This window comes from Mastacembelus armatus, chromosome 23 (assembly GCF_900324485.2).
Source record: "Mastacembelus armatus chromosome 23, fMasArm1.2, whole genome shotgun sequence".
Lineage (NCBI taxonomy): Eukaryota > Metazoa > Chordata > Actinopteri > Synbranchiformes > Mastacembelidae > Mastacembelus > Mastacembelus armatus.
This window is the reverse complement of record NC_046655.1, coordinates 10040689-10065849: the sequence shown is the minus strand read 5'-3', so window position 1 is coordinate 10065849 and position 25161 is coordinate 10040689. Positions and strand designations below refer to the sequence as shown.

General features: G+C 39.4%; 1 protein-coding gene across 1 annotated transcript in view; it reads left to right on the top strand.

The window, feature by feature from the left end:
- Positions 1-493: 493 nt before the first annotated feature.
- The window catches only part of chchd3a (coiled-coil-helix-coiled-coil-helix domain containing 3a), a 56093-nt gene continuing 31425 nt past the window's right edge, over positions 494-25161 (top strand). The window contains exons 1-5 of the mRNA XM_026327402.1: positions 494-720; positions 1437-1682; positions 2301-2382; positions 9310-9403; positions 17294-17474. Coding sequence (XP_026183187.1) covers positions 640-720; positions 1437-1682; positions 2301-2382; positions 9310-9403; positions 17294-17474 — 684 coding nt within the window. The 5' untranslated portion in view covers positions 494-639. The remainder of the gene's footprint in view (positions 721-1436; positions 1683-2300; positions 2383-9309; positions 9404-17293; positions 17475-25161) is intronic.

Sequence of the window (25161 nt, the reverse complement as noted above, 5' to 3'; positions counted from 1 at the left end):
TGGAAGAAAACAAAATGTTTGAAGAAAACTTTTAGTTAATAACTAGTAGTTTTTTTTCTTAAGCTCATCTCACTTTATAATATAGGCCTAACGTATCATTAAAAATAGTGCTAGTAATTCATATAAGGATATTTTGTGTTATGTCTTGGGAATAATGATAATACATATACAGTTTCAATTTATATTGAACATTAGATGCCAAAGCTGGGGAGTAGGCAGAGATAAGTGGTTAGGATTTGGTTAAGTTTAGGTTAAATATCATAAAACACAACCGGTTAGGGTGAGAGTGATAGTTAGGCTCAGCTTAAGGTAAAGGGAAATAAATGTTTAGAGTAAAACTTACTTTACTTATTCTACAACCTACTCCCGAGTTTTGGGATCCAACGATAAACGCTGTGTTGCGTCTTAAACATAACAACCAATGAAAATCGCTGATGTAGGGACGTGAATGCTTCTGTCCAGTCATCTCGCGTGTTCTTCAAGCCGCGTCATGCTAAGGAAGTGCAGACGTGCTGAAACAGAGGCGTGTGGCCCCAGTCAGCTCTTCTAACACCATAAGTCAGGTCTCCTGGGACAAAAGTGGGTGTCGGTCTCACATTTTTCATGTAGGTAGACACCTGGACCACCTGCGGTCTGATAATGGGCGCGAACAACAGCACCCGGCGCGTGTCATTTGAGTCAGATGAGAACGAGAACATAACAGTGGTGAAGGGCATCCGGGTAAGTGACTTTATACAAACTTGCGCAGTGTTTAGTAAACAGGAGTTGATGCAATAAACTTTTGAACGTGCTTTTGGGAATGTTGACGTTGACGTCACCAGCCTCGTGCCCCTCTTGGAGTGAGTGAATGAATGAATGAATGAATGAAGACCTGAGGTGGGTTGGACAAGGCGCTTGTGTCTGCGGCTTTAGGTGATGCTATTCTGGGGAATTAGCGTTTAAACAAGGTGCAGACGTCAGTGACCTGTTATCGTATGGAGGGGTTGATCCCGCCTGAGGTACTGTCAGCTGATGGTAAATATAGACTGACAGGCTTTAGGCGATCAGATGAGACTTTAGTTGTCACAGCTATGTCTATTATTACTCAGCTGTCAAGCCGATCAGGTGAGGTAATGTTAACTTTCAGTCTGGTGTAATCTTGTTTATTCCAATGCTGAAATGTTTGTGTAAACAGATTGGAAATAAAGCTTTGACTTTTCTGGTTAAACACAACTGGGAAATGTTGAAAGCAGGGGGAGATCACTGTCTGTCGATCTGTACCTTTAAATCAACCAAAAGATACATTTGCACCTAAAAACTAGAAGTCCAGTTGCCAGGACTCAGCTTCTAGACCGACATACTGTAATGTGTTTATTATGTCAAACCCTTCCTTTAAATTTCAGTCATCTCTTATTCTCATAGTTTTGTTGAAGCTTGTCTTTCACGTTCCTTTGCAGCTTTCTGAGAATGTCATCAACCGTATGAGAGAATCTTCAGCTCCTCCTAAACACCAGAAGTCTCCCACTCAACTGCCTTCCACAGCACCTGCCCTAGCTCCTTCCTCTCCCTTGCGGACAGTGCCCCCCCTCTTCCATCCGATCACCTCCTTGCCTCCTCCCCCTCCTGTTGCACCTCCAGCTCCATTTGCCACAGATAATGTGGCTGCACCTCCGCGACCTCCCCCTCAACCTCCTACAGAACAGGTAGCAGCACCCACCATAGCTGAAATGGTGCTCCCATCCTCATTACCTCCATCCACTACTAATAATGTTGCTGCTCCTGCTTTTGAGGTTACCCCAGCACCTCCTTCTCATCCTCCTGCTGCTGATAACCCTGTAAATTTGCCTGTCTCTCTCCCTACTCCTCCTGCTGCTGATAACCCTGTAAATTTGCCTGTCTCTCTCCCTACTCCTCCTGCTGCTGATAACCCTGTAAATTTGCCTGTCTCTCTCACTACTCCTCCTGCTTCTGCTCATGTTGATCCCTTGATTCCTGCTCCCTTTAAAGCTGCAGCTGTGGTGGAAGACACCCCACTTGCTCCTTCCCCACTTGCAATCGAACCACCTGCTCCAACCACAAATCAACCCATTGCTCCATCATCTGTATCTGAACTGCTTCCACCACCTCTTTCTGTCAAGATTGAACCTAACCCCGCTCACCCTCTTCCTGAATCAGAACCCCTGTCTTCCCCACCTGTGTTCCTGCCAGCCCCTGTACATCCTTCAGGGGATACTCTGTCCCCGCAACCTGCTAAACCATTTGCTGCACCTCCTCTGCCTGAGTTTATTGCTCCTTGTGACCCAGTTGCACCTCATCCTCAGCCACCAGTGAAGCCAGTGTCCCCTGCTCCAGTCACTGAGTCAGTGTCACATCCAGTCCCACCACCTCCTGCTGCACCAACTGGTAAGTTTTATTCCAGGATGTTGAACATTAGTAACATTTATCATAAACAAATGGCAATGGAGGATGTTGTCGAAAAGAAAGCGTGCATTAGATTAATTGCTTTACGATATATATTGTGTAGTCATATTGTATTGATTGAGACTGCATTATATTGTGGTGGTTAAAGGTAGTTTAATCAATGTTGAAGAATAAATAATTTGAGCAAGATCTTTTTAAAGAAGTGAGGATGGAGGAACTATGGGGGTTTACTGAATGCTTTTTTGAGTTAATACTGTTTGAGACCAGACACATTTTCCATCTCTGAATTTCTGCTTAGTCTTAGAGACAGCAGTGAATGCTCATTTATAAAAGCTGAAAAAAAATGAATTGTTCTTGGTAATATCTCATTTTATCCTGAAAAGTATAGGCCGCTTCTTTTGAATAATTAGAAAGCAAAGGTTATGAGGGAATGAACTGTCCGAGGATTTAATTTTTAGTCCGGCTACATGAAATTTTAATGATGTTTATTGTGTGGGTGTTTACTTTAAGCCTCCTTAAGCTTTTTGTCCCCAACTTTTTGTGTAGATTGTAATTAGTCTTCATTTAAAAAGTGGGCCTCACTTTAGCCATGGTCATATTATGATTCATTGCCATGCCCTGACTGTTAATGAAATGATTAATTCTTTCTTGTTGTAGTATTAATAAATTGATGCTGTTAATTAGTGGACCTACATTCTGCTTCGTCACTGTTGAGCTGAAACTGTCATGATAACCCTTCTTCTTCCTGCAGTTGTGAGAGCACTCAAATAGTGAGACTAACCTCAGTAGTAGCCTTTGTTTTTTGGCTCATCTGAGAACATTTTTACTCAACCTTTTATAGTTTTTCTTTCAGTAAACTGGCGCTAATTAGTATTTTTTTTTTTTTTTTTTTACCAGTGGATTGTGGTGGTTTATACATGAAAGGAATCACTTGATGTGAGAAACCCATAGAGAATTATTACTTAATTCTGCAGCTTCTGGCAGCTTTACAGACCCTAACAACATTCTTTTGTTTTGGTTTTCTGCTCTGCAGCTTTACTGTTTCAGTTCACACTCTGCTCCACTTTCAGTCATCAGTTTTCACCAAACTCTTAAAAACACACTGCACATCTGTTGACTACCATACAACAGGTTGATTAAAATTAGCAACTAGCTTAGGACCCAGAGGTTCTCCTCAAGAGTTGAAGATCAAAAAGTGACCTCAAGAGAGCCTGAATATTGGATGCACATTCACCAGGTAAACAGATACATAATGCAAATGATGATGATTAAAGTACAAATTGCAGTGATATTGCAGTATTAATTGAATGGCATTGTTTTAGATGTGCATGGATGGATGCAAACATGCAGACAGACTCACTCTTTTCCCACATGGCTCTGTCAAAGTAAAGTTTTAGTGTTATTGTATCTTTAGTGTGGATCTAATTCCAATCCCTTGGCATATCTGGCAGAGGACATTTGAATGTTACCTGTTCATTACGTAGTGCTGAATGGGCCGCGGGTGCAGGTTCTTCAGACGCTGGCATCCAGTGGGTGAGCAGGGTTCCTCATCCTTGACTGTGCTCAATCAGTGAGGTAATTAAAAAAGGCCAACTTATGCCACGCCACGCTGACTCCAGTGATTAAAACGACACCTCTGCAGTTTCACACAACAAACCACCGGCCCCCATTAAGGAAGGGAGCTGGTGAGTGCGCATGTGTGTGTTTTCATGTGTTAAATATGTATTTGACCATAGCGCTTCCATGATATGACACTGACTTTTATATGAGTCACTTGCTTTTTTTATTTGAGCACATTAGTAACACAATTGGACAATAAATGGACATTACTCATGCAAATTCAACAAAAACACTTCTTTGTCAGTCAGTGTTTTCCATTTACTCTGGGGCCACTGTCAGAAAAGAGTTTCATTTTTCTCCTTGTTGAGTAAATTTATTTCTCCATTGTTTGCACTAATTGGTTTTCAGATGAAAAGATAAACACAACAATATCTCATTTAATTCGGTTACATGTGTGGAGTGTGTTGACTGTAGTTACAATAAGAAACTGTCGCTTTCACAGCACAAGTGACTTCGAAACATCACAAATCTATTCATCTATTTTCTCTTTAAGTGGTCAGTTGGGAGAGATGAAATTGTCATTTTATATCTTTTCATTTCCTTTCTTCACTCTTTGTCTTAAAACACTGATGCGGAAATTTAGAACAGGACAAAGGTCTTCGAGGACCAATAAAACAAAAAATGAAATTAAGGATGTTTTTTTCTCTACTCTGTATCATTTTGTGTGTATGGTATATCTGCAAGGTTCAGCAGTGAGTGTTTTTATGAAGTTTTTTTGTTTTTTTTGTTCACTATGCAGTCTCCACCTCAGTTTTCCATAAGGCTTTATTGCTATAAGTTTCCTTATAACTGTAAGTAAAAGGCTTTTCACGTCCTTATCTTTGTCTGCCCCAATGCATGTTAACATTTAGTAAGGTATTTTCAATGTACCCTTCTTGCAAGGTCACCTCACAGCTTAATATGTACCAAGCTCACCAACTATTATAAAGGAAAGGAAAAAAGCTCAGCAAAGACAATTGATCAAGCATGCTCTTTTTAAAGGACCATAAAACAAGGTACGATGAATGTGAATCTCGTTAAAAAGTTGCAAAGTTCAGCCCAATCCCAAAAGGGTATGCCCTTAATGAGGCTGACATTGATTATGTGTGTTCACGAGAGTTGTGTATTGAGTGAGCAGGTCGACTGTCTCTAAATCATGGCCTGAGATGGTATGTCTGCTGATTACACCATAGTCAAGGTTGAAACTCCTACACTTTCTCTAGTGTGTTATAAATATTCATATGCCAAAGCCCACACACTGTGCTGGACTAATAGTCTGCTTAAAGATGTCTCCCAGGTGCCACATGGAGAACAGGCAAATGGGAGAGACAAAGGAACCCAATGGGAGAAATGTGCATACATAAATCTGTTTGAAACTGACTTTGTTTTTTTGTTATCTTGTGAAAATGTGAAATGATTGGTTTGGTCCTTTTCCCTATTATGAGAATGAATTAACAGGAAAGAGTGTGAATAAAAGAGGAAATCAGAAAGGGCACCTGCCTGCCGGCGCTGAAAGCTTGTTGTTGGCGATTCTTTTTTTTTTTCCTATTTAAATGTAGTGAAAGGTGTGTGGTGACTGGCAAGCTAAAAACGTGAGGAAGTGGTAATGTTACAGATTATGCCCTCCACGCAGGTCATTGGGTTAATGAAACTTCTGATGAGAAACGCAATTTGCCTTCATCTATTATCTCCACCGCCAATAGCCTGTTCTCCACAGCTTCTCCTCCTCCTCTATGGGTTTTTCCACAGGGTTTAGTGCGTGGTGGAAATGGAAAGGAGAGGGACACGTCTAAAAAGATGATGAGTTTTTAATCTTTTTAACATTTACATGTTCCTACCTAGCATTGACAGTCTCTGTCGATCTGGAATTGTCTCTGACCCTAACCAGCCTCCCTGAAGGACCCCAGACAGTGTTTATCATATCAGAACCTGTTCTGTGGCTGACCCTGTGGGCCTACTAGCTATCTGAATCCTCTCTCTGCTGAGCTGGGGAGGATGTGCTTATAAATGAGGAGTTGCTTAGACTTGTCTGAACTTTTAGGACTTTTAAAATTTTACTTTTTATTGTACAGTGCTAAAGGGTATGTATCTTCAGTGTAAGTGTGTGATATCTGAAAGGCCATTTGATAATGAAATGTCAGTCTTACCTAATGGAAAAGGTTCATAATGACATGGCTTGACCTCCAGTACACAGTGAATTAATCTAGTGTAAGGATCTGTGAATAAATAGGAAATCAGAGGTTTCTATCATAGGAATTTTCCACTGTTATAAAGCTGGTTTGCAAACATTTGCAGTTACCTAATTACAAAGCAGAAATGCACCAACTCTAGCATTCATTTGAAATTTTGAAGTCATGTTTTAGGCTTTCTGATAGGTTTAAGTCAAATATGACCCTCATTTTATATGTGGTTTGGGTCCCACTAACCTCTGCGGGAATCTTCTAAACTGCTAAATGTTGTAGATGGCTCCTAATTTTGGCAATCTGCAGTTTAGTGCATAGTAATGTACATATAGTAGCTTTTTTCACGTTTTATCACTAGAAACAACTGCCTGCTGTGGCTGAAAATTACACTGATAAGAATGCTGGATGCACTAAAACAGGAATGTTGCAGGCCATTAGACCAAAATGTGTTGGCACTAAAAGAATCTGAAGAGCTTAAGTGGAAACTATGGTTTTGACACCTTGAGTGACCCTTTTACAAGACACCTAGTCACTCGTGATGAGTTTTATTTCTCTAGCTTAACTAGGAATACCAAGTTAGAAATAATTGAATTTGCTGGCACTGCATTGTAATTGCAAAATTTCCCTACTACATAGCTGCTATGATATCATGGAAACTAGTATAAGGGTCATATATATTGCTGAGCTCCCATGTAACTATAGTATGGCTTCCTATGACAGCAGTTTTTCCCCTGCCATTGTGCTGTAGTTATTAAGAGTTCTAATTAGAGTCTTTGCAGTGAGATCAGGGGTGTTTCTGAGTGCTGTCAAACATGACGGATATTATTTCTTCATTCTCCGGACAGTAGGTGACAGCAGTCTCTGTCTTTGAGGATACACAATGCAACAAAAAGTTGTCAACTGTCAGTCACCTCCTCTGTTTGTGCTAGTGTTTCTTCTGAAGCCCTGTCATACTAAACCTCCCTCTACTGGCGGCTTATTCATTCTCTTTATTGTACCAAATAGGTGTTGTACTGTGAGTCCTTGTTATGCGTCATTTGCTGCAAAGACAAAGGTATATTGTGGTTGGAAAATTGTAGGGAGGATGACATTAACTTTATTCTTGTTTTGTATGTTTAACCAGGGATGGCACTTGAGAGCATAGTATAAACAGTGGGTGTGACAAAGATGCTGAAGAAGACTAATGTGACAGGGTGAGGGAGAAGTTCTTTTATTTATTTATATGTACATATTATTGTTTAGGATGGGGGAAGGATGGCGGGGAAGGACAGGAGCCCCTGAGGACACCTGGTCCAGGAGTCAAACCAGTGCCACTGCGTTCATGGTTGGGCATGTTAACCACTACACCACGAATAGACCCCAGAGAAGTTTTTCTTAATAAGCAGAGATTATTTACCAGCCAGTGAGACTAGTTGCATTATCTTAAGGAAGGTCTTGGTAACTCGTGTTAACTCGTGGTGCCTCAGTGGTAACAACTGGATTTTTATTCACTCTTCACAAAAAGCAGAATCCATCGAATGCAGTGAGGTTCAGGTCAGTGCAAGCACCAGTTGAGACTATTCACTTCCCTAGAAAAAACATTTTCCTATGAGACTCGACAGTTGAGAATTTCTTTCACTTACAGGTTTTATGCAGATGGATTGTGGGGCTTATTAGACTTCATGAATCAGCAGTTTTTAAAGGATACTACCGCCACAGATAGAGGAAAGCACTTTGCAGCCAAGAACTCTGGGCCTAATTGTTTTTCCCCAACCTTTCTCTAAGAATGGTCTGTAGTTTGTAATTCTGTCTCTGTCCACAAAGTATTTCAGATGCCTTTAACTAGATTTCCAGGACAACTGGTGAACAGGCTTTAGGCCAAGTACCATTTAAAACATTTAATTAGACCATGATATTGATCTGTAATTGGGGGTTCTGTTTTTAGACAATTACCTCTTTTTTAGGTCCAAACAATGAAGCTAAAGTAGATAAACTTGAATTGAAATCTTAAGGGCATGTTATTAAAAAAAAAAAAAAATCAATTGAAATTCACATTGAAATAAAAGAGGCAAGTTGAGAAATTGTTTGTGTATTAATGCTTCTAGTTGTGAAATTGATGGAGCCTAATTAAGAAATGAAGCCACCACAAACACTACCAAGAGGGACGGTGAGTTTTTTTTGTTTGCTTTTTTTTTTCCCCTTTACCTGTATTTGTTTTACAACCTCAAAAATGGCTTTGCACATTTCATAGCATGTTGTAAATCTGATTTAGAGCTTTCATATTTCCATGTCTGCCTTTAAACTGGCCTGCTGTTACCACATATTCCCAAGTAATAAGTGACTGACAGTAGGTATTATACCTTCTAACTAATGCTGTCAGAGAGCGATCTTGACACGTTCAGACACTTCCCCCATCACTGCAGCGTTGCAGCACACCGCATGGCACTTAAGTCTTCAGAGCACGTTTTGGCCTGGTCACCGACTGGCATCTTTACTTTCATGCCTAATTATCTGCCAAGATAGACCAGTGCAGACATGGACTCATACATGTATGATGACATGTATATATGGAGATAGGGTGATGACTGTGGTGCTGTGGAGGAGGATAGAGGATGGGAAGTGTGCCCGTTTCTGTGTGTGTTTTGCGAGTTTATGTTTAAACGTTGAAATGTTATGGCTTAATAATGCAATTTCTTGCAAGTGTGTATTCTTGTTGTTCTTCACACACACATATGCGTACACACACCTCATATCCAGCTCCCCTAATTCATAAGCATATATATATATATATATATATGCTTATGAGTTATATATATATATATATGTGTATATATATATATATATATATATATATATATATATATATATATATATATAGCCAACTCAACAAACAATCCAGCAGATTTAGCTATACAGCAAATGTAACTCTCCTGCAAAACAAAAACTCCTGTTGCTCAGTCCTGATGGTCCAAATGTTTATTCTGAACTAAAGGTTTTTTGGTCAGTGCAGATTTTCCAACACCTGCTGGAATAACACCCACCATTATTCTGTGTCCTAACAAATGCAATATGCCTGTCAGAAAACAAATCTTCCTCTTTAACAATCTTCCTCTCTGGTTTTCTTTCTTTCTCCTATGTTTGTCCCCAGTTGATGAGGAGGCCCTGAGGAAGAAGATCACTGATGAGCTGTATAAAGGCTTGGAGCAGGAGCGGGCCAAGGCAGAGCAAGAGCTGCAAGCCTGGTTAGATACACGCACAGAAACACATACACACACTGTTTTAGTCTGAAATAGAAATCTTGTTTTTGTTTCAGACCTTGCACGTGTAGTCGTGTTATTTCAGATGTAAATTAATTTCTGTAATTTGTGCATTGGAGTTAAGGTTAACGTGTTTGAGGGTTTGCTGAAGGTCTGAATTTCTTGTTCCCTATGTGGTTTGCGTTTCTCTACCTTTCTCATTGCTTCTCTTCTTCTTCCCATCTCTTCCCTACCTTCCTGCTTTTGGATAATGATAAATTGAATTGGGGAACAATACAAGTGTCAATTCCTGTTCCAGGATTTCATTAGGAACCAGAGACACTTTCAGATGGGACAATCTTCTCGTTTCATTAATAGTCAAAAAGGTCACCAACGATCCCCACTGTTTCCAATCTCTCTCTCTTCTGAAGCAGATCAGCACTTTTTCCTCCCAATTTTTTCTTTGCTTCTCCTCACCTTCTCTTACTCTCTCTGGATCAATTAATCATGCCTAAGAAAGGAGGGCACCATGTTGAGGTAATTTCCTGGATGTTGAGTGGGCTATCCATTAGCCCTGCCTGATGAAGAAATACACTCTTCGTGTAAGGAGTATATTCTATTCTCTCTTCTTCTCTTCTTCTTGACCCTAAAGAAGCAGGTGCACATGCCATTATGTCTGATAATCACATTGCTCCCCCTCTTTAATGGGCTTGGATCAACTCTAGCAGATCCTAGTGAATGAACAACTGTGATTAGCCACTAAATGTGCCTTTGTACTGTATGGGCTAAAAAAAAATGCAACCTTTGTTAGTCTAGTGATTAGCCTCATTTTTGAGGCTCATTTAAGAAGAGAGAAATTACTCAGTAGTGTTGAGAAATCATTTGTCTATTGATTTATTATTTTTTTCCTAGGTATTTTTTATTTTTTTTATGTAACTGCTTCCTACAGCTTACTTATTGATGTCTGTTTAGAGGAGTAAGTGCTGCGAAATTACACCCTCTTTGCAATTAATTGAAATCATGGTGGCTTTCAAGACCTCAAATTTTGTTTTGTGTTCGGTACGGGCTGCGTTTTTACTTCAGAATAGTTAACCGAACATGGAATGGTAAATAAGCAATCGTCAGTTACCAGCAGTTATCAGTTTTTACTGTGGTCTTATTCGCCATTTTTCCTCATTTTTGGCACTTTTTTTTTTATGTGCATCTGTTTTCCTCACTGATCGGCAATAATACATGGAAAAGTCATTGGGATACACTGTGGGAACTGTAAAACTGTAATTAAGCTTCACTTAATATTTTAATCATTTCTACAAGTTGTGCTGAGACTATTGTCCAGACTCATCCAAAATCTGATGAAAATTAAAAATTTAATCACATCAATGTGTTTCTTAACTCATTACATTCTTTATCTTTTTAATTTAATCAAATCAAAAAATTTGTATATTCATGTTAACACACCACCGTCCTTCAAGATAGAAAATGTCCTTTTACTTCTTTTTTGCAATTATAGTTAAACATTTCTATTTAATTGTCATTATAATTGAAATAGACGAGAGGAACACGATGTCTTTTTCCCGTCGGGGCTGTTAAGCCATAATTAAATTGCGATGGCGTTTTGCCTTCCTGCAGTGCAGGCAGTAACTACAAAGAGTTTTTGGTTGTTGAAGACAAACAAGGTACAGTGCTTATGGCCTTTACTGCGACGGAAGGCTCAGTAAGAAGATTGGATAGGTTTTCTTGCAAAATTGGAGAAAGAAGTGAAATATTTTTTTTTTGTGTCTTCGTGAGTGTATCAAAGCTCAGCTAACAAGACTGCGTGGTGCCTCGGTACTTATAGAACCCTGCAGTGAAACTGCTGCACAGCTTGAGCCCAGAGAAATGGAAGAATATGTGAACTCCCAGGTCACCAGAAAAGATCATACTCACACACACATAAACTTATACACACAAGATACATAATAAAAGTTTCAAGGTCATGTTCAACCCCAGTAATTGCTCTGGTAGTTCGCTGGTTGTTTAAATGAAATGTCTGCTATTATAAATCATGCTGCTAAAATAAATAAATAACAGATAGTAGGTAATAATATAAAGTTCTGTTAAGGGGATAATTAACAGCAGGGAGTTGTGTCTTATTTTACCTTTTCAAATATTTTCAGTCTTTTAGCATTTAACTTGCAAATAATTGGCTGACAGAAAATGGGAACGAGAGATGTTTGGTGAAGGTTGCAGTACATGGTATATGCTATGCAGTAGGGTCCATAGATCTAGGGATTTTTTTGAGGAATAGTGGTGTCAAGATTAGGCAGTATTTCTTCTGTTTGGCTTTAAGGCCATAAATGAACTCAAGAGATCTGGCTTTGCATGTTTTCCTCTGCTAGGAGTGAAGTAAGTGCTCTGTAAGGAGTTCATTTGGGTGCAGCCTAAACTCATTTGTAGTTAGGAGTGGCTGCAGGGAGCAGATTTGCCTCTGCTACTTCTCTGTGAGGCATCAGAGCAGAACAACTCAGAGAAAAGGATGAGAGAGGAGGAGGAATCTGGGGGAGCGAACTCCTGCACCATTCCGTCTCTCCTCCCTCAACCTAATACATCCTGTGGCACCCTTCGATACAATTTTTTTTGTATTCTCTGAGGTTTTCCTTCACCGTGCCTCCCTTATCATATCTTTTTCCTTGCTTTTGCCCTTTGTTTCAGTTGTTCCATTTTTTCTGTATTCATCCAGACATCTTCTCTGTGTGATTTTCAATCTTCTCTTTCTTATTTTATTCTGTTTGCTCTTCATGACCTCTTCCTACCTCAAACTCCCATCCTGTGCATGAACTGCATGTGTAATAGGTCATCACAAACTGGTATTACCAATTTACACACACAACTTTCAACTCATTTTATGTCAGTTAAGAAACGGAAACTTCCTGACTCCAACCTGATTTAGGCAGGATTGTATCTGGGGAGTTGGGATTCTTCTTTAAAATGCGTCTGAATCAGCAGCATCAGCAACAGTCTTTGATCAGACTTCATTACTGCACTTGGATTTACTATTTCTGCATAGCATTCAGCACTGTAACTGCTGTTACACAGGAGCAACCGCCTGAAGACAACTAATTAAATCTGTCTATGCAAAAACAAACGACTGAACCACCTAACAACAGCATAGCAACCATATAGAACACCATACCTACCTGATAATGTCTTGATGCCTTAAATATTCTTGTAATCACTTACTGATCATCAATCCAGTGCCATCTTAGTAAATACATGCAAATGCTACAGCACCAAACACCCAGGTTAACTATCTACACCACCTGCAAAACACTCAGAACAGAAACCGTCTACCAGCAACCTATGGAATCTCTTAGAATAGTTAGCGACACAAATAAATGTTATTTCTTCGTACTTTTCTTTGTTGGGATGTATGTTTGTGTGTGATTTGATAATCTTTCACATCCTACATGAATAAATGGGATTTCACAAAGCACTTTCTTCCAGTTGAGGGTTCTTCAGGTTTGCTCTTGTAAACCAGGTCATATCATAGTGATTCCATTCCCAGTGTATGAGGCCATTTTAGTCATAAAAAGAACAGGCACTGAATTGTAAATACGCTGTTTTGGGCAGAAAACTATATTTCTCACTGCTGTAACCTGATGCCGGCCTATAACAGTTATGGTTATTGATTGTGTCCAATCCCTTAGCAAATCTACTCATTTTGCTTTTGTATTACTCATTCTGCTCTTGAATAGATAAAATCAGTTGGAGGGAGTTCAGTACAAACTTAAAATAAATTCTAATGTCATCCCAGTGTTTAAGCTCCATGAGACACCCTGGTAGTGACACAGAATAGTAACATAACCATCAGCACTCTGAACTTATTCCACATTGCTAATCAGAGGCACTGTTTGCTCTGTCACTTTCACTGTATTGAATGAATGGATGTTTAGAGTTTAAGCTTCAAGCATTAGATCTGATATTCAGTATTTAAATGCATCACTGAAGAAAACTGCGATTTTCTCTTTATAGTTGTGGGGATGTAGTAAATGTTCCTTCTGCAGTGTGGAGGCACCTCTATATGAATCTTCTCATTTTAATGCCCTTTGTTTCCCATACATTTAATTTTTCACTCTGTCGAATCATTTCATAACACTCACAGTCAAATGTGGTGTTTGTGCGAATTTATGTGCACACATGCTGCATGTGTGTATCAGGAAGAGTGTATAACTCCATAAAATATTCATAACCAGCATTCAGCAACATTATTCCTAACATCAATATTGCATTGGGCCTTTAAAGGCCTTTGTTTCAAGGCACTTTGGTCAAGTCTGCACTATTATGCAGGTCTGTCTGAATCAACCCTACCAGGCTGACTGCATTGAGACACATCTAGTGTAGACAACAGGAAGCATTAATGGGTGAAAAGCTGAAGAGAGAGACAGAAAGTAACTGATGGAGAGTTAAAAGGGGAAAAGCTAGGAGACATGAATTAATTATTTCTTTTGTTTTGATATTTGTGCAAGGGTAATATTTGATTCCCTGTTGAGTACTTGGTGATGTATTAGACTTTTCTGGTGCAGTACTGACCTTAGCACTTTAAAAAAAAAAAAAAAAAATTACCATTGGTATGGGAAAATGTGTATATGTATACATATACAGTACACACACATATAGCTTATCCAAACTATGTGAACTTAACCCCAAGTTGTATTATCTCCAGTGCTTCACCTTCAGATTTTATATATAAACTGCCACAGGTCTAATCTCTATCAGTTTTAGAAGTTGTGTCATAAAAGAAATGAAGTCTTCCCATGTATTTGTGTTGGTCAGAGTCAACTCCTGAAAATACTGGTACTTCTCTGCAGTGCAGTTACATCCACTTGCACGCCACTTCTCTTGAAATTAATGATACCTCAGTAGTTTTGTCTACATCTTTTTGTTTTCAAGACTTGATCCACTGATACATCAAAATACAGGTTACTGGACCAAGATCATCCTCTCTATCCCTCCAGTATGTGCACAAACATCATCCACTCATCATCTAAAAACATAATATTTTTCTTTTCCATACATAGGTGCTGTCTTCTTTCTGTCTTTGTCTGACTCAACCACTCTCTAGCCTCCCTTCCCGTACGCGGTGCCAATCTTCTGCAGTTGAATGAAAAATGCATCCAATATCCCAGGGAGAGGGCAATAATGACTGGAAAGCAATAGAGGTGAAGCAGACAGATAGCATCCAGCTAGTGATAGCAGTCTTTGCTTGGATTAGCACTAGTGAGGAAGTCAGGAGACACTTTTTTGCTAAGCTGTCTTTTTTCTTGGCCTCATTTCTCTCACTTGTCCATCTTGTGGCTTCTGGTCACTATAATCCTTGAAATGTTTCTGCTTACTTTTATGTAAGAAGTAGTTTTTTTTTTTTTTTCATTCTTTTGTTTATTTGAATCCCTAAGAACAAAAATCATAGTATTTTGGTATTAGGCTATTTTCTTGCCTAAAACCAAAATACAAAAATGCCTAAAGAAGACCTTGCTCAGTGGGCATAACTTGATTAGTCTGGTTTGGTTTCAGTTTTGCTTCACTGTCTGTCTTTTCTGTATTTTCTTATGAAACAAAAACGCAAATAGAAGTAGTTTTTGCACTCCTGAGCATTTTGCTGACGAGTGGCTGTGGGAATGTTCTTTAAAGATTTTCATCTGCACATTAAATATTGCATTGATAAGAGGTCGGCATATAAAGAAAATAAGGCAGTTATTTGTACTTTGACAGGACAATTTTATTTCATTTTAGTGTTTATTGTAGATTTTGCTTGTTTCCTATTAACAATGGTATTGCAGTTTAAGATAACTGAAGTAAACATACATTTGTCCAAAAGGTCAGGGGAACACATTCTTGTCATAGAGGTTGAATTTGTTGCTTTTGCTGGTCCAGAGTCCTTTTCTCAAAACTCTATACATCACCCATTCTTTGTCATAGAAGTAGCAATAGCACAAACCTAAGCTTCGTGAGTGAAGGTAGCTTCAGTGCATTAGTAGTGAAGGCAGGGAGGCGTGGATCGTGGGGAAATGGTGAATATAAATGGCCATTAGTAGGCTCCCTGTGTGTGTGTGTGTGTGTGTGTGTGTGTGTGTGTGTGTGTGTGTGTGTGTGTGTCTCTCTGTGTGTGAGAGAGAGAGAGAGTCGCAACCTGATGATGGATAGAGTGTGCTGACGTGTGCAGCCCGGTGGACTGTGAGACTGGACATGGCTGGTCTCTCTTCGTCTCCCTCCATCTCTTTCTCCCACTCTTTGCCTGACTCCCTCTTTGCTTCAATTCCTCAGGGCCAAACATGTCATATCGCAACTGCTCACACACGTTTCTTCCTCTCTCTTTTTTTTCGTGTCTTTTTGTCTGTCTCCTCATCTGATCTCAGCTCTCCCCCGCTCTCTGACATGCAGTGGTGTTGCAGAGCAAATGGCAGCTTTAAGACATCAGACATGTTTTTATTAGTCCTACCTGTCACCTGCTCAAAGCAAAAGTTGTGGGATGGTGATCGCTTCGACTAGTCTGTCCACCACACTTCATCACTGTCTAAATTATGGGTCTATTCACAAGTGAGAGAAAGGGTTAATTAGATATTTGCAGTGGAATAACAATTCAAAACTCTTCACATAATATATCTATGCCTGTTACAACAAACTTGAAAAGCAGGATGAGGCACTGAAATTATCATAATGAGCAATGCACAAGCCTGATGAGGCTGTAAATGAGTAATGCATTTAACTTTAGTGTTCATTAATATGAAAAGTCCTCACATCTTTTCAAGCACAACTTGAAAAATCTTCGAAACAAAAGAGAAATGTATTATTCTAATAAATCACTATTATAGCTGTTGTGGTTTAACAGTTTATCCACTATGAGCATCATGATAAATTAGCCCTCTAATAAATGATATATGGTGGCTGGGGAACATTCGTGTATGGAGCTATTTTCCTATCAGTAAAATACATACATCCTACAACATTCACCATCACTCTTAGGCAGCCTTCTTGTCATCAAGTCTATCTTTCAGGGCTCTCTTAGGATTTTTCTTTCGCTGAAGTTTATTAAGATCCTCGCCATCCCCATTCAGTGTGTCATAATTCACGAGGCCCTCTCTCTGTTCTGTTTATTTTACCTTGCCACCAATGTTTGATTCCTAGCAGTGAAAGACTTTCAGGGTTTCAGGGACGTTCCTCCTCATCTCCAATCAAGCACACTGTCGCCTAGTAGGGAGTGCGTTGCTAGGCAACTATGAGAACCCATTGACAGGGTTCAAATGGTGGTCTGTGTCTGCACACAGCATATTGCCTCTGTCTATATCTTTCCTTCATTTGACTGATGATTCATGTTTCAGGGAAATGGTAGTGTCTATTACATATTGATACTTAAATCACTCTTCAGTGTAAATTATTTGGAAATCATATGAATTGATCAGAACTGTTTGACAGATGTTAACTGGCTTTTTTCGACACTGGAGGAGTAAGTTCAATTAAGTATGACTTCTCAATGTTGCCCCCTCTTTGCAAGCTGTGGAATAGCAATGAGGTGTATGGATGAAACATGAGGATTTAAAATCAATAAACAAGTATACTGGCCTATATCCATGATTCATTGGCACTATAATTGCATTTGTGACCTTTTTAATTCTTTGCAAGACTGTGCAGCATGTAGTACAACAGATGTATATATGTGGCTGGTGCTAGCAACACTAAAAATAAATTTACTTTAAAAAACATACACATACTGTATTGTTATTCACTACCAGTGAACTACTAGGTAAAGTTTTTAAACATTGGATATATAGATCTGGGTTTGTTTTTAAGAAACACACAATAGAGAACATATGCAGAAAATACAAAAGGACATCATTTAAATCTATTGCTGATACTCCACAGGCTGGAGGCAGAGAAGGCCCGGGCTTCAGCGCAGGCTCATGCTGAGGCCCAGTCACAGGTCCAGGATGAAGTATCAGGGATCCTGTCTGCCCAGCGGGGCATGGCCCAGGAGAGCCTCCAGCAGGCCATCATCAGAGAGAGGATTGGCATGGAGCATGAGAGGCGCCGCGCACAACTCTATGTAAGTCTGTCCACAGACAGCCTTGATGTATGGTGGCTACTGCGAACTTTACCATCTCATTTTATCTCACCAAATAATTTAAAAGCCTACATTTTTAACATTTGGTTCAGATGTGCACTACGGTGTCAGACAGACATCGAACGTTATGTTAACTGTATGACATTGCAAGCACACACTCATTGATGAATGCCATTTTTACATAAAGACAGGTGCCATTTTGTGTGTATCTATTCCTGCTCTATCGCAGAGACACACAGAAGTGAGCCTATTTGCTCTAATCGACAGGTCATGCCTGGCACGGTAAGAAATGTCAAGGCTCTGCATGTATCGCATCACTGTGAGCAGTAATTCTTAGCACTGGCTTGACTGTGTCTACGCTCACTCCCAGAAACATAAACCCACACCTACAAAATAAATCACATTTCATTTTTTCGTGTTTTTTTTTTTTTTTTCAAGACTGTTTCTACATGATAGCCTTATCTATGTAATGCAAATTCATAGGACAATTTCAGTTCCTTTTAAACAACACACATTAAGTAAACCTGTCTTCGCTGTAGTTCGATATTTTTGTCCTCTTCCATATCTCTGCCTCTTCATCCTGCAGTATTATGAAAGCTATCTTCATTTTGGCCAGCCTGTGTCTTTATTTTCTGTAAATTGTCCTTGTAAACATTGTCAGATGAGCGTTTCTTACCACACATGGGCAGCGCTTTGTTTTTCGAAAAGAAAACACATTTTCCCTGGAGTGCCGCTGCTGTTTACAAACCTATGCTGTTGATTATATAGCTCATTTCACACGCTCATTGCCATAATAGAAAAATGAATCATTTCGTTGAGAAAGAGAGAAAGAGAAGAGCATTGACGTGATTCCTTGCCGCAGGACAAGTGTATGAGGGATCCCTCATTTGGAACGGCGATCAAATCGAAAGAAAAGAATGCAGGGAGATAGTAGGGAAACGCATGATATGTCGTTTTCCCTTCAGCATCTGTGCAGAAAACTGTTGCAGTCATAGGTTTTCTGTAGTTTGAATTCTGTTGTTTTTTCGTAGCAAGGGAGACAGGAAAAATGAGGAGAGGAGCTGTTTGGAGGGCAGGAAAGGCACAAATGTAACACCTGCTTTGTATTTATATACTGTATATTAAGCAGCAGCATAGGTGGTGGTGGGTCTTACTGAACTGTAACAGAGCAGAGTCCTTGTGCATGTCATTGCCTGCGTACTCCTAAACTACAAACTTTAGAGAACTTTTCCTGCTATGCACTATGAAGCTTTTGCTTGTAGCCCTAAGGCTAACCTGGGGCAATTAGCAACCTTTGAATCTTGGCTATGCATTCAGTAAGACACAGAGCATATACCACATTCATATATACAGTGTGTGTGTATATATATATATATATATATATATATATATATATGTGTGTATCTATATCTATATATATATATAAAACGCAAGTTATAGACATAACTATAACTTGCGTTTTCTGTATAAATTTGATATATTACTTTCACTCTACCTCATAAATAACACATATTGGAGAAAAAGGATCATTATCAGAGGCTTGTACTGCTTTAAAATCCTGTCTATGTTTGCCAGTGTGATTATTTCTTCCATTTTAGCTTTCCGTCCCAGTGCGGGTGTTTCAGTAGAATCTGACAGGTCTTTGGAGTGACAGTGAAGTGCCGTTCGCACCACTTATGTAATTTTCAAGTCAGGCGCTTCCACAGAGCCGCCGTTCTATTCAATTGGAACTGGACTTTTCCTCTTGAAATGACAGCCTTCACTTCACTCTTTGGGTAGTCCTGTAGTTTGACAAGAGACCTCATCTTTGATGATATATAAAACAAGTTATATTTTATACTTTTTGTGGTCCTTCTGTCTCACACGTCTCTTTCTTCCCCTCTGTGTTTTAGTTTTAGGCTTTATTTATTTATTTTTTTACCCAAGAAGAAAAAATAAAGTGAAAGACTAACATAAGGTTACTTTAGCTACTTTTGTCAGAGATACAGTACAAAACCTTTTTTGTGTAGTTAACCACTAAATTCATTTTCACTGGTGTAAAGCATATGTTGTAATTGTAAGGTGAAATTGATTGTGATTGCTGGGCAAAGTCAATATGTATATAGAGAAAGAGCTCCAGGGAGAAGTTAAGGTTTGCTGTACTAAGCACATAATCTGGTGGCTGATAAAGCTTTCAGAGAGCATTCATTCACTTCTTTTCCTCAGTAAACCTATTAACATCTCATGTATTATTTTATATCACTATATTAAAATCTGAATTATTTAGATAGCTATTTATGTATATAATATTAATTTGGTTTAAACCCACTTGTGAGTTGTGATATTCTTCAGTGGTGTTGAAGTTTAGAAACCCCCTTTAAAATTCATAATTTGTTTGTTCATTTGGTTTGATAACACACACCCACACACACACACACACACATATATTTATATGTGTGTGTGTGTGTGTGTGTGTGTGTGTATACTGTATATATACTGTTCAGATAAAGTTCTATGTTTTTTGGACATTGCTGCAACAAGTCTTTTGAAAACTGCTGGATTTATTTCAAGCCAGTGGCAGTTTTGAGAGAAATGACATTGTTTTTTTTTCCACCAATGTGGGAGGTGAAGAAGTTGGGAGAGCACTGACCCACTTGGTAGCTGTTACATCTGTCAACAATCAACATGGCCTTCCTGTACAATTGAAATAAGAGCTCTGACTGTAGCTCAGAATTCAAAGGCTGGAAGTGTTTCTTGTTGCTTTGTCTGTCTTATTAAGAAACAGGTCACATTGGGCAGCAGGACCCTGCACACACATCTACTTCACACACAATGAGGGAGGTGCTGTAAGCAGTTACGCCTCCCCAGCGGTCACTTATAATGGCCTTAACCTCTGCGACTATAGCTGCACCAATTAGACCAGAATTACCAAGTGCTGCAGGGTTGGCCATCTTTTAGATTTTATCGATTTTAGATTCTGCTTATAGATTTTTGTTCTTCCTGTATACGCTATGGTTCACATTCTTGCCATGAAATATAATTATTCTCTTCTGTCTGCACAAACAGGTCGAATGTGCTTGTACTCACTGTGTCTTTTCATATACACAGATGAGACTATTTTAGCAGTGTCTTTTTTTAAAGCATCAGGTATGTTTTAAAATATATCACTGTGTTGTCAAGTGTAGCCAGGGTCCTCGATGGTTCCTACCACCCCAGTGTGAGTCCAGCAGGCTTTGCCATCACCAGTCATTCCCCTCCCTGTCAGACTGACTGGCAGCAGCCAGCAAGTCTACCAGTAATTGAAACTTCGCAGCAGTCCAGGCAGGGGTGTGTGTTGTCATTGCCGCTGTTGTTGGGTTCCTGGGGTTCTGTTTTCTGAAGGGAATGTGTTCTGTGTCAGTGTTCACACATGTTCTGCCACTCAGGGGGGACTGCAGTAAACAAAGGGGAACATGGCTGCACTCGAGGGGTTTTTATTTTTTTGGTAGTTAGAAGCTCAGCAATGTATTTGAGTTTTCTCCTGTTGTTTTGTTTGTGTTGATTATCCCCACTAGTTCACAACCGGAGGAAAATAGTACTTTAGATCAAAAAGAACTGAAAATATTTGCAACAAATGTGTTTTCAACATGCTCAGCAATCTAAAAAGACTCTTTCCTCATCATGTTAATCTCTATAATTTCCTAATGAGTGTGATTCAGACACCCCATTGTGGCAAATCTCTGATTGGTGGTTTTCCTTGGTCAAGATGGTCTCATCAAGGAGTTCCTTAGTAGAATCATTACACACAAATAAACACTTAATTAGATAACAGGTCACTGCTTAATTACCCAGCAGAATCAATTAGGAATATGTGATTCTTTTAGTAGCTAGCAGCTGAAAGTCACTGTGGAAAAGACTGGTGTATGAATGAGCTCAATGCAGATATAATCTCGTCTTTATGTGCTGACAAATGAGGAGTTCTGACAGTGATAAACTAGCACATGGCATGAACCAGTCACGCGACCCTCTTATTCACAGTCTACATCTCTTTGTCAGTCCAATATATCTGCGTTTTAATGAAATCATAGACTTCCACCGTCCCCCTTTTGATTTTCAACAATTCTGCTCCCTGCAGCGCCAAACTGGCCCAGTGGCCAATCAATCACTGGCCGCTGCATCTCGCCCAGGCACAGGCTCTAACCCAGAGGCAGACTTTTCAATCAAAGCCTGAGTCATCAATCTTTCCAGGCTCAGAACAGTGGCCTGGGTGGGGGAATACCTGACGGCAAAGGCTTTGTCTACTGTTGGCAACTAGTCCAAAACACTCAGCTCTTACATTTACTTTTTTTTTCTTTTTTTTCACACTATAATCTGACACTGACGGAAACATGCAGCATTACACAGTCTATAAATATAAAACTGTTGAACTGTATTGAATTACACTGAGAGCTTTTTCTGTTATTTAGCCTCACCTCATTCATATAAATGGGGTGAACAATATAATAGAAACGCCTATAACATAACTCTGTAATACAGACCACAAAGTGACTGTATGTTTGAATAGTTGATAGTGCTTCTAGTAATAGTAGTAATAGTACTTCCCTTAAGATTCTCAAAAACCAAAATGTTAACCTTCATGCAGGTGTGGTTATTTCAGGGCTCTTGAATCAGACTTCATGTGTATCCCTTCCATACATTATTAAAAAGATTAAAAAAAAGTTTGAATTTTTGTGTTACACATAACACAGTTGAAAAATTCGGCTTGTTGTAAACCCATTTACAAAAATTACCAATGCAGTTTAACCTTTAAGAGCAATTGTTAGATTCCAATTTTAGTCCATGTATTTGTTTTTCACTTCAGTTTGAAGCTGTGTGCACAGTAGCTTCAATGTCAAAGCATAAATAAATAAATAAAATATATATTACAGATATGGAGATAAAGCACAGTAAGACTATAATACAGCATGTGCTCAAATCCAGAGCCTCGTTCCACCTATCAGCTTTGTTGTTGTTTATCATGCTTTTGTTGCTCCATCTTTATCTCTTTCTCTAATACACTCACACACACAGACTGACACCAGCCGCTAATGTGATGTTCCATGATTTTTCCACCAACTCTGCTTTCACAGCAAGGGATAATACGGTACACCAAGAATGTTTGTTTGCTCCCTATTCACACTCACACACACACACACACACACACACACACACACACACACACACACACACACACAGACGCAGCCACACGCACGCACAGGCACACGCACACTCACCGTGTCCATCCTGTCAGAGCTCTTGGAGAAAATCAGTACCTACTCTTTCCTTAAACTGTGTTCCATTTGATGCTTGGCTGGCTTGAAAATGACTTTGGTTAAAGCTTAACATTTTTAATGCAACAGGCCCCCCAGCCCCCTCTGCTCACACTGGTACTCCTCTCAGTTCCACCCCTCTAAAAACTGCAGTCTCCAGCAAATACTCTGCTTTTTTTGGTCAATCTTGCGTACTTCAGTTGTGCACTGTTGCGTCTTAGATACAGACGACTGGAACCGGCTGATAATGGGCTGACAATTTAATTTCCTAGGTATTAAAGGAGACTCGCTGAGTTTTGAATTGGTGCCCACTGGTGGTATTTTTCAAAAATAAAAAAAACATTTATTTTTCTTTCAACATTTTATTTTTTCTCTCCACATCAGAGTATAAGGAAGATTGAGGGGAGAAAAGGTCCTGATGTCTTTTACTTTTGAAGGAGATAAAGGAAGGTAGTGGTACACTGTGATTTACATATATTTTGGATTTGCTCAGCTCGCCAAGGACAAATTGCATCCTATCTTTGGCTACAGTTCTTTGAGCTGTTGTAAAAGAAACCCCTGCCAGACTTAATGGAACAGGATTTAAGATAATCGGCAGTCTGTTTGATTAATATGAAGTTAAAAATGTGTTTTGAGGTGTTTTTGCTCTATAGATGGATTAAGATTTGGGCTTAGGGTGATGTGGCACAGACCACAGGTTAGGTATAGACCCAAAACGAAAGGCATCATAAAGAAGTAAGAACACCAGCATGCCACAGAAGCAGAATCACTTTGTTTCTCTTGTTTATCAAGGACAACAACATTTTTCATCTCTGACAACACTGAGTAGATTCTGACAGGTTAAAAACTATGCTGCAACGTTGTCAGAATTTCAGTGATTCAGAGAGGGAGCTGCAGTTACAAACCTAACAAGCAGATGCTTATAGGTCTACATGTAGAGGAGAGACGTACTAGCCATGCGAAACTTTCATCCTTCAGCTTTGAAGATTTCACTGCCTGAGGAAGTGGCGTGTATTGTTTGTATTAGTATTTCTCAGTTTGCTCAAAGGATATTACATAAATAAATATTTGTATATTAGAGTTCATTATTTCTTACTGGCAGCAGTAAATGTCCTGTACATATCAGTGTTTATTTTTTCCCCTCACGCTCTCTCTCTCCTGCATTGTAATGCTCTCGCTCGTCCTGAGGTTGTCCACTCAACTGTCCTTTACATATGGGTGGCCGTACCTCACCCCTGCCCAGGGTGTGGCGCCCACACACCGTGCCAGAATTAGGGTTAGATGGGAGGTCAGGCTCTAATTGGCATGGCCCGTGGCTGGCACTCTGCACTAGGCCCTCACCTTGTCAGCTAATTGGCACTGTGAGTGGCCAGCAGCGGGGCTGGGGTACGGCAGCATTTCGATTGATGGATAGATACTAGTGTCAGGAAAGCTTCTTTCTGATTAGAAAGCTTGTGCAGCCAAATTACTGCTTCAGCCTCACTGGGCTGTGTATTTATTTGTGTGTTTTCATCCTCATTTGTTCTAAACAATGACCAGAGCTGAGTAGTTTTCTGCTTGTGCTGTGTGTTTTTTTTTTAAGTTTTGTCTGAGCAATGAATAGATTTGATTTGTAATTGAAGGTTACATTTTTAGGTACATGTTATTCCTACTAACACTGATATACTGTATGATTTAACTGTTTATAAAATGTGTTGAGCCTGTCATGCCCCATTTTTGAGTTGTAAAACTGTAATGTCAGGGGTACCATAGCTGGAATTTGTCACAACCTCTCTGCAGCCTGAAGTATTACTGAACAGTTCTACAATATTTTCTTATTATTTCTTTTCTCTCTTTCAGTTGGCTTAGCTGAGACTTAATTGGCCACATATTGAAGTGCAAAGGTTAGAAAACCGAGTGTCTGGAGTTAATTTTGCCGGAACATTGACTGTGTACAGTATGCGGGGCTCAGTGCAGTAGATATGTTGGATAGGTAATATGACAGGTATTTTCTTCAGAACTCGTCCTTTTCCCTTTTCTTGGTCGTATTCTATGTTTTCCCCTTTGGCTCTGACAGGAGAGAAGTATTAATGAGGTTCTATGGTAGTGAACATTGAGCTCAGCTAATGGTGCTAGAGGGAAAGCTTTTGATTGAACGGTGGAAAAAACTTAAACATATGGGTAGAACTAAGACAAGAGGGGAGTCAAGAAGCCCATGAATACAAGACAGTCTGGATAGGATACAGAAGCAGTTAGATAACGGTAGGCGGATAAAAGATAGGTGAATACATAGAGGTGCATGGAAAGAGCAGACACGAGAGAAAGATATTGATCGATTCACAAAGCAGTTTTCAAAATAGGCTAACAAATTCCTGTTAGGATACAAACAGATCAAAAACAGCACCTAATATAGTAAAAAAAAA